Below are 11,025 nucleotides of genomic sequence, written 5' to 3'. Positions count from 1 at the left end.
AGAAATACTTACAAAAGCTGTGTAGTTGAAGCATCTCCCATGAAAGGAGTGACATAACCAAATATCATTCTCAAAGTCATACATATCGAGCATCAGACCTCTCACGCCATTCTGCAAAATCAGTAAGAACAAATCTTTTGCTTAAACAATACAAGGTATACATAGTTAAAACAGCTTTTCATTGGCATGGAAGTTTAAGTAATTCAAGATTAGTTGAACAAAGAAACCATAGGCAATATTTTTATATATAAAAACTGTACTAGAAGAATTTGGCCTAGTGAAATTTAATATATCATCTTAAGTTCTTAACTACAACAAACATGAGATTCTGGATTCAAGTCTAATGGGCTGTTCTATTTGTGATAAGAAATAGTAGTTTTTGACCATTGTTAAGTCTATAGAAAAGTGATACAAGCAGCAAATGTAGGTCCACTGAGATATTCAGTCTTGTAGTGTTCTGCCATACAAGGCAAAATTTTCGCTCTTTATTGTATTCCAATTATGGTTGTTAACTACATATTAATCTAAAGTTGATTAAACTTAAGGATGCACAAGGTCAAATTGATTCTTAGATTCTCTCTCTTGTAGAAGAATATCTTGTAAAAACAGATTACTATATATAGCAGTCAAAGCCTCTACAATGTTGGCTGGAAAATAAATACAGTTGTTTTAACTTTTAAGGCCAGTTCTCATATCTCAGTTCTAAATTGGCGTACACTCCTAATGCAATTCATGGCCACTTATATTCAATGTTATACCAGTTTCTAAGTACAATTTCGACAATATTGGACATTATTAAAGCTTATTCTAGTGATGCAGCGATTATTTTACTCAAAGGACTTTCGATCGTTCAGAACAGTAATCAATCAATCATACGCGATGAATAAGCAATCAACTAATCTATTGCGATTCGTGTGTGTGTGTGTGTGAGTGACTGATAGAGAGAAACGAAAAGCATACTCCTAGCTGAGCAGTAACAGAATCCTGCTGGTTCATTGGAGCTAGAAGAACCGCGCCTGTAACCGACTTATGTCCAATTCTAGCAAACGAGTTATGAGTCATCAACCACGAGTACCGATTGAACGGTAATCCTCTAACCTAAAACAATTCACATCGATAAACACTTCAACACTCCAGTTCATTTCCACTCATAAACACTAACATATATATATATAATATACCTTACGAACAGGACTATGTGGCTGAATGCGAACACACCGAAGCGGAACGGTGCCGTTACCGGTGCACGTTCCGCATTGTGATCCAGAGTCACAGCTCTTATCGTTGACGCAAATTTCTCCTTCCTGTTAATAAGTTCAAAACACAATTAATCCGATTAAATTAGCCGCAAACAGATAATTAACTGATGATTAGTTTCGGAATTGACCTTGAGTGCCGAAGTTACTGTGAACAGAAACGTTGCGGTGAATAGAGTTGCAAATAACACGTTCAACGAGAAATTGATTCTCTGTGAGCATTCGAGTACGTGCATGTGATCAGTTATTTGGAGATGAAAATGTAATAATAATATGTAAGAGATAGAGAGATGTTTACCTCCATTAATGGCGTTCAGAGAGGATGTGAAGATGAGATTAGAGAGATTTAGAAGTGTGTATATATATGTATGTATCTCTGGAGTGAGTTTGTTTGAGGCAAGGGAGAGTGTGACTGTGTGAGACGCTTCAGTCACGCGCCACGGCATAACAACCTCTTCTACTCCTTTTCTTTTTCGAAAATAAAATCTTATATTAAAGTGAAAAAAAAATGAAAAATTGTAGCTTAGTTTTATTAAATTGGATTGGGATTTAATCATAGCATAAACCAAATAAGAAAGATGAGATTATTTAAAAGGGGCCGTGCAACAGTGGTGAGTACGGTTTGGTTCGGTTATTTAGTGAAACCGAAATCAAAGCTATCGGTTATTTTAGAATACCAATTGATCGGTTTTCGGTTATTCGATTATTTGGTTATTCGGTTTCAGTTATTTTTGTTTTTTTATTGTAAGTAGACATTTCAAAAAAAAATCAAAAAAATAGAGTACCTAATATATATTGAATTCAAAATATAAAAATAGACACGTGTTATGTGGAACCAAACAAATACAAAGTTGTATGAGTTGTAGAGTTTAAAATTCAACAAAGTTTTTAATAAAAAAATAGAGTATCTTCATTCATTATATTATTCATCTTCAAAGTTTAGACTCAATCTTCATCACCGTCAATGGTAGATTCTTTTGGTGTTTTGTTTCCGGTCATAACATCTTAAAAAAACATGTAGAAAACATAGGTTCGATTAATCGGTTTGGCTCGGCCTTTTTTGGTTTCGATTAATCGGTTTGGCTCGGCCTTTTTTGGTTTTTTAAAATGGATAACCAAACCTAAACCAAAAAATCGTTTTTTCAAAAAACTAAAAAATTAACTGCTTCGGTTCGGTTTTTCTGGTTATTCGATTTCGGTTTGGTTAATTTGATTTTCTGCTCACCCCTACCGTGCAACACATATTTTTGTATCTGCAATCATATAAGAAAGATGTGATGATTTAAAATGGAGCAGCGTGGGTGAGGTCTTCAATGTAATTTAGTGTTTAATAGCGCAATTGTCAAGATGGTTCGAGTATAGATGTATAGGTCAATGAAAGAGATAGTGAACCGATGTGAAGGTTTATATAAGGGTAATATGTTCAAACACAAACAAGTGTGGCCTTCTGACTGACATGTTCATGTTGTACATTATCAAAAGGGTACTATATTAGAAAAACACTTATTCGAAAGGTTATCCAGTGTCCTATAAATAATAAAATATAGCCCTCTCATTTTTTGAAATTAGAATACTAGCACACACCAAACTTTGTCAAATATGCTCTCCCTTTCTATACTAGAACTAGTTGATTCACACTTATTGTGTTCCGGCAGGGTTAGGTGTAAGTTTTTTGTTTTTCTTTGTTTATGAAAGGTTAGTGAAAATTTATTTGTTGGCTGCATATGAAGCGGTTTGTCTTTTTAATAATAAGAAAAGGGAAATTGATTAGGTTCAGGGACAACAACTTGAATTTGATTAAAACTAAATATAATTATGTGAAAATTTATATTTATTAAAATAAAGCATGAAACCGGCCAATTTAAGTGTTGAAGAGACCTATGGCTTCACATTCAACAACTATTACACAACATACATTAGTTGAATTAATTGTTTAAATTTACTTGCGAGCCGACCCATCTCGGAGTTGTACCTATGACCTATGGATTCACACCCAACAACTTTTCCACCACACCAATTGAATTCTTTATTTTAAAACTTACTTGTGTATGTGTATATGTAAAAAAACAAAAGAGAATAGATAATGGTGTACAAAAGATGAAGCAAAGTTTACAACCCATAATGCACAAAGGCTCCCAAAATTGTTATTATATAAATTATAAGCAACACTTATAAAAACAAAATTCTCATAAACTAAAATCAGTGTAAATCTCACTAATTCGTAGTTATCACCACTACTTGCAGAGTTGATCAACATATATACACATTATTTCATTGTATCTTGGGAGGCTATTCATCAACACCCATGGTAATCGAAGGGGGCAAAATTGCGACAAGTAGTAGATGTTGCATATTCGCTTGGAAACAATTGTATACATATAACATTTCTAGCTGATAGATAAGATCTAGATTATGGTGACAACAACGTATATACTAAAACAAAAAACATTTCATCTGCTATTCGATGTTGATGGAGCACGAAAGCTCAATTGACTTGGCGTCAACTACCATTATGAAACCCATATTATTTTTGGAGGTGCAAACGAGTTAAGTTGAGTTCCTCTAGACACGAACTCGACTACTTAGAAGAGCAAGCTCGGCTAGTTCAAGCTCTATTTCTAAAATTCGAGTCTGCTCATAAGTAGCATTTCAAGATCAAGCTCAACTTGTAATTAATAGATTTATAACTAAGTTGTATATATTTTAATTATAACTTTTATTTACAGCCTAGTATATATCATTTAGTTATTTTTATCATATTTAAATAATAGCAGTTATAAAACTATATATTTAATACAAATTATTATACAAATAATATGTTTGGTTATACTCTCAAGCTCGATGAGTGAGGTTCGAGCTCACACTTGTTTGTTAAACAAGCTTATTTTGGCTGGAGTTCAGACTCGGGCCTTTTAATACCAGCTCAACTGAGCTTTTAGCGAGTCAAGCTTGGGTAACTCACAAGGAGATTGACTCGTTTGCCCCTCATTTTCAAGAAAATAAAACACAAATAATGTTCCCTGTGACAAAAAAAATATATATATAAATAAAAACTGTCAGGCACATACTTTGATGATAACAGTTAATTAATTGTACTTTGAGCACACCCTATAACACTAGCCTATAGGGTTCACAACCAACCACATTAGCTAAAAGCCTAAAATAACATGTGGTGGTAATGAACATTAACCTTGCATAAAACACAACCAAGGGCTTCTGCGTCTCAGCTGCTTGCGCACCTAAAGACCACGAGCCATAGTAAACGAAACCAGGAAGCAATTCGTCTTCAGAACCAATAAGCGTTTAAAGCTCAGCCAAGTGGGCTCGAAACGTGACTCATGAACCTCTTGAACCACCCCATGAAAAAAGACACATTAAACCACATACAACCCTACAGACCAGCAATCACCAAGAGCTTCTTCTTGCTCACCGGTTCCTCATGCAATTCTACAATATCATTCATCTTTCCAAATAACTCCTCAAGATCATTCACACCAAATCTTTTACATTCAAGCGGTCGTTTGTATCGTTGCTGATATATCTCCTCAAAACAACTCAAGAATATCCTACAAGAATAACTCACTAATATTTCTTGCAGTTCGCACTTAAACTGGTTAAAAACCTCATTTTTAGCCACATTCTGTTCTTCAACAACCACTCTTTCTTCTTCAAAGCATTCACCAGAAGACACTTCCTGAACCCCCTTCCCTTTATTATCATACTTAATAATAGCACCCGTTAACCGTTTCTGGAGCAACACAACCCTCTTCTGACCATGCCCTTCAACCGATATGACATCACTCAATTTTTTCAAAAGATCCACCATTTTTAGCGTCCCGTATTCTGAAACACAGAGCGGCCTTCCAAAAGTTTTCTGGTATTCACACGGAAGGCGTCCTATAAGTAACCGTCCATCGCAAGCTTCTAGAAGCTTCACTAGTTGACCCTTTAAATGAGTCAAATCCCTGGGCTGGACCCACATTGAATCATTGGTTTCAGGTGAAGGGTGAGATGTCATTGTAAATTTTCACTAAATTTTCACTTTATAAACAATTGCTTCTTCTTCGGTTTTATTATCTAAATTTTCACTTTTTTCACTTATTTGAAATCTTGATGATGGTAAAAAACCGTGACCACGAACCACACTAGACCAGTCCCAAACATAACTACCCGCATTACTCAAAGCAGATGAAACACGAACTAGAGATGGGATCACGAGAATCACAGTGTACCCACATTGACCAAGTACATGAAGCGCAGGAGAAAAGTCAACATCACCCGAAATCAACATGATGGAACACGGTGGAGGATTATCAAGAGCAAACAGAAACATATCAATTAATATTGCCTTATCAGCAGCGTCTTTTCTTCCATTTGGTACATCTACAAGCTTGACACCTGTCCTCTGACACCCTTTGCGTAACCGCCTTGAAAAGCCGTTAAAATCTCCATACGCGGATAACATATTAACGGACCCATTTATTACAGGGTGGACACGTAAATCCGTCCTGATGTTACCTGCAACGTCTTCGGGGCGTACGTCATTGGGAACGGGACAATTCTCCATGTCCCAAAGTATAGCAATTGGACTGTCTGATTTGTTATGGCTTTGTTGAGGTGGAGATGATAATAACGGTGATGACATCACATTAGCTATTAGTAGATCACAAAAGGTTCAAGGTAACACCTGTATATTGCAAATAAAGAATGATTTGTTATTCATTTATTTATTACTAAATCTTACCTATTTAGCAAATATGAGCTAAAAATATGTGCATATGGTATCTATAAATCTGAAATTCCTAAAAAAAAATAGCCCAGTGAACTAAAAACTCATCAGCAAACAAGAAGCGTATGGAAAGAACTGAAACGAAGAATAGAACAATAATGGCGAATAATATTTTCTGCATAGAGATATTACAATGAAACAAATTAAGGAAAAACTAACTATTCACAATTTCACAATGATAAAACCGTGAATAACTATCATAATATTCAAACTAGATACAAGCAAACTTAAATATAAATTATGAATCAAATAATAGTAACTAGATAATAAAAGCTGCTAACATATTCAATCACACACACTTACAAATCAGCTTACAATCATGCTCAAATTCAATAAATCAGCGTATAATCATTCTTAAAACCAATAACCTAAAATCCAGATAAACCTAAAATTTACAAATTATGAGCATCGATTAACAATTTAAGACCTGGTGAAAGTATAAAGTTTAAAGTTTGTTAGTAGTTGAGGAGGAACGATGATTGAACAATACCGGTAGCGATCGGTGTGTAGTGGTTACAGTAATCCGATTATGATGATGATGAAAAACGGAGTAATTTTGTCCTGAACCTGAAGCAGTTGGTAGTGAAATTGAAATTGGTTGTTATGCCGACATACGAGGGTTTATCGCTGGCGTCATTACCGGTTGAGGACGCGTGTTCGTGGGTCTTATTGGACCGTTCAACAAACCCACCTCGAAGCGTGTTACGCGAACAATACCTTAACCCGGTATGCTATTTTCTGGAAAAAAAACCCATATTGGTAAAATGTTTGATGACTATTTAGGATCGTTAATCGTTTGCTTGGGCAGAGACAGATACACAAAATTTTTGTATAGGACATAATACGGATTGGTGCGACGGCAGTGGGATGACGGACGTAACGGTTGGCAGAATATGAGAAGTCGGCGCAGTGTTTGGGAGGCAAAAGTTGATTTATGATGACACGATGCATTCAAAATCAAATTTAAACTATTAAGATTAGATTTTTTTAATTGGTTTGGGCATTGGACTCTAAGTTTTGGACGGTGAATATTATGACTAAAACAAGAAAGTTGGACTATCTATTAAACTACAAATTATGGTTGAACAATATAAATCATAGATGGGCGGTGGCCCATCCTTCTACACATGTAAATCAAACATTTAAATGATTTAGACATTAAGCTTGAGATTGTGTAGGACCGACACTTAAACTAAAACAAAAAAATTAGACGGTTAACCACACTGCATATATGGGTTGGGCGACGGTGGGCCTATGCCTAACCTCGTTAAAGCCTTATCTTCGCCTCTGCGACGTTCCTCCATACATGATAAAGTTCAATTTTCATGATTTACATATATATGTAAATTTAGATATAGTAACACATGTGTGAGTTTGTCTATCAAAAACTAAATTTAAGATCGTTGATTTAATTATTTACTAGTTGAATAAATATTTATTTAAAAAAATCAATATATATTATTATATATATTAAATAGAGGATTTCACCCCCTCACATATTCACTATTCATTTTACTATTCAATATTTTAATATTTTATTATTATTAATTTATTATAACTACTAAATCACCAACTATAATTTCATAAATAAAATTAATGATTTTTATTTTCTTTATTTTTTTTTCAACTAACTAAAATTTTATATTTTATATATTTTTAAATACAAAACTTGGACAAGTGCCGGCTTTACATGTTTTAGTTGTCAGTTAAACGAATTTCTTACTTTGCTTTCATATTTATATTGTTCGTCTTTACAATGTGATATAATACTAAATATATATGTTTCCATTGTTTATTTTATTTAATATTTTAATTGTTTTTGTTCGTTTTTAGTCAAGATTTGTATACTACTAACATTTTTATGTTTCGTAGGTTCCGGGGTTTGATCGTGATGAAAAAGGGCGAAAAACGAGCTAAAACGAGCCGAAACGGAGATCCGGAACGCATCAGGAAGGAACCGGACAGAGAACCGGTCAGACCGGGCCGGTCTGACCGGCCCCCAAGTAGAGCACACCGCGCCGCGCCTAGGGGAAAGGCAAAAAGGCGCCTAGGCACATCTGGGCTAGAATTATTTCGTTTTTGCTTCTTGTCGGGCCTAGTTTTCGCTATTTTAACGCATTTAACTTAAACCTGACAATACCCTGAAGCAACCAGCCGATTTTGGAGTTCTTGGAAGGATATTTTCGAGTTCGTTAGTGATTTTGAAGGCGAGAAAACATCAGGTGAAGAGCTACACGTTCACGTTCGAGTTTACGGATTTTATCATCTTCGATTCCCCGTTTCTTATACTTTCACCATGTTTTCGTTATTATTTGTTTTGTGTGATTTAGACTTTATGATGCTAGGCTAAATTCCATAGACTGCCTAGGTCGTGATGAACCTTAGTTCGGTTTGATTTTTATTTGGATTTTCGTTTCGTTATAGATTTTATGTTCTAAGTAAACGGTTGAGTTTTATTTAGTTGATGCGTATGATTGCTTGGTTTTGTTTACTTGAATTTATTGTTTCACATTGCCCTTGTTGATTGTTTCATAGGATAGGGTTTTGTTAGGTCATTTACTGTGTGTTCTTGACTAGTTTATGATTGATATCGATTAAGATCATATAAACAATAAAATCAATTAGACAAATAAAAGTGAGTTGCTAGTCTAAAAAGCTGTAAAGTGATAGACTATTAATAGATCTTTGCTTGTCGGGATTGCTAGATTTAGTTCTTCATAAGGAGTCCGTCTAGATTTGATTGTCAGCTTAGTCTATTAAGTTAATTGGTTTTGCTTTGCTATCTTTTGAATTCCGCGTTGTAAGGTAGGTTTTCGTCATAAAAGATACTTAGACATAAGCAATTAAATAACCGTAAGGAAGTTTAATATAAAACTGGTGAGTCTTAAAACTTGTTAGAAATCCATAGACGTCTTCTTGAAGTTCAAGGGTCCTGTTCGGGTTTTCTGTCAAGGGTCTATCTTTTGATCCCGGTTCCATAACTTGCGTCTTTCCATTTAAATTAATAACCGTAACTTTGGGGATTCCGGTCTGGGTAGTTATTCTAATCATCTGAATTAATCCAAGTTTTCTAAATCGTTTATTAATTAAAACTAATTAGGGTTTAAGTTTTATTAGTTAATTAATAAGTAATGATTATGTTTTATTATTATTATAATAATTAGGTTTAGGGTTTATTATTATATTAATTAGTTTATTAATAGTTTAATAGTTAAGTAATCATTAGTTAATTATTATTAGAGTTTTAATAATTAGTTTAAATCCCCATTAAATATTATTAATAAATAGTCGTGTCTTATAGTTGAGTCTAATTTAGCTAGTTTACGTAATTTAAAGAGTCTCGTGGGTTCGATATCCGGACTTACTTAGCTGTACTAGAGTCGACCGGTTCACTTGCCGGTTAGTAGTTTAAGTTAAGTTTAAGGGTCTAGAGTATTACTTAGTGTCTAGATTAGTTTAATTTTAGTTATTTATTTTATAACTACTTTTAACACATCACAATGACCGAAACTTTTTTCATGATTTAAAATATACCATCGTCACACGGTTTTATATCGGCATTTCAATGTTTGATACCTCGCATTTAAAATATTTTTATTGGCTTACTAATATATGTTTACGAATTTGTGTTGGTAACGCTAATACTAACCGAATTTATACGAGTTTGCAGCTGTAATGTGTCAGTTTTTTAAGTTCTACATATGATAATTTGTTGTATTTTGGCATTGACTGGTTTATTTTTTTGTTTAGTTTCAATGCCGAAACTTGATACAAACTGGCTTCGCGTCGACTTGCAGCGAGGTTATGGTTTAACATTTTTAGTTATGTTTTTTTGTTCGATTTAACAGTCCCGTCGCAAAGCACGGGGTCGTAAAACCTAGTACATGTATTAAAATGCAGTTTCTAATTGTGAGAGCTTTCTACTATTTATTTTACTGTATGAATTTTGTACTACTTTTATAGCTTCACAAACCATTCATTTCCTTTATGCATGTTTGTTCTTTCACACATGGGTTTCATTCTGGAATTATTTTTCTTTTGTTTGGTTTTTATTCTCTTTTTTTCTTTCCCACCTACTGCTTCCTTTTTATCGCCTTATCGGTTTATTACCGCTTTCTTTTTATCAGTTTATGTAGTTACAAATACTTATACTCTTCATGACAATCTATTAGTAATTTATTATAAATTTAGGTTAATACTTGATGATTAAAAACCTCTTCATGTTGTATGAACCAGTATAAGAATTTTGGATCTTCAATTATTTTATTCTAAATTTCAATATAGGTTGCAATAAAGGTTGTTTTAATTAGACTTTTCTTTTTTAACATCGACTAGATATAGGATATAGATTTTGAGAGACGTGGTTCACGTTTTTACATGCGTTCTCTTTTTGATTCAACGGTCTCGCTGCTACGCGCGGGTTTGAATACTAGTTTATTTAAAAAAGCAAGCATGTTGTCACACCCCAACCAAAGGCGGCAGAACATGCCGGAGTAGCACATATCGTTAAAGTGACAATATTTAATCAACTCATTAATTTCATTCAATCACCGAAGTAGCACATATCGTTCATACAAATAAACACCAAATACAAGAAATAAATATTGTTCTGCTAATAACCTAGCGGTATCAAATAGAATGATGTCTTCAAACTCCAAGTCAAGTAATAATCAAACCTGTAACAATGCATAAAATGATATTTGTCAACACATAGGTTGGTGGGCAATTTCATAGTTTTAAGTATATATAATATGAGCGAAATCCACAAACGTATATGAGACTATAAATAAAAGCATCAATCGTGGTATATAAAACAATGAAGATCCTTTCTAATCGGTAACAACCGACATACTCGGATAATGATGTCCTATGCTACTTGCACAATGCTAAGTAGTTAGGGGTGCGTATAATCATACTTATTGTGTTCCACGACAACATAAAATAAACATTTGTGCACGTAAAGCATATGAAACATATAAC

At 33.9% G+C, this 11,025-nt stretch overlaps 1 protein-coding gene across 1 annotated transcript; it reads right to left on the bottom strand.

Annotated features, from left to right (window-relative positions):
- Positions 1 to 4,060: 4,060 nt before the first annotated feature.
- On the bottom strand, positions 4,061 to 6,754 carry LOC143609932 (uncharacterized). The gene is made up of 3 exons (XM_077084548.1): positions 6,536 to 6,754; positions 5,308 to 5,943; positions 4,061 to 5,277 (listed from the first exon to the last, which is right to left on the bottom strand). Exons 2-3 carry the CDS (start codon positions 5,899 to 5,901, stop codon positions 4,648 to 4,650), a joined length of 1,224 nt encoding a protein of 407 aa, XP_076940663.1. The 5' UTR covers positions 5,902 to 5,943; positions 6,536 to 6,754; the 3' UTR covers positions 4,061 to 4,647.
- Positions 6,755 to 11,025: the final 4,271 nt, after the last annotated feature.

The sequence above is a fragment of the Bidens hawaiensis genome, unplaced genomic scaffold (assembly GCF_021521415.1).
Source record: "Bidens hawaiensis isolate Kalapana, Puna unplaced genomic scaffold, B.hawaiensis_p1.1 tig00020769_1, whole genome shotgun sequence".
Lineage (NCBI taxonomy): Eukaryota > Viridiplantae > Streptophyta > Magnoliopsida > Asterales > Asteraceae > Bidens > Bidens hawaiensis.
This window is presented reverse-complemented; position numbering and strand designations above follow the sequence as displayed.

Bases quoted from the DNA above. Each gene is read 5' to 3' on its own strand.
- LOC143609932 (XM_077084548.1), bottom strand. From the start codon at position 5,901: ATGTCATCACCGTTATTATCATCTCCACCTCAACAAAGCCATAACAAA. The intron at 5,278-5,307 runs GTTTATAAAGTG...TAGTGAAAATTT, and splicing joins AAACCGAAGAAGAAGCAATT to ACAATGACATCTCACCCTTC.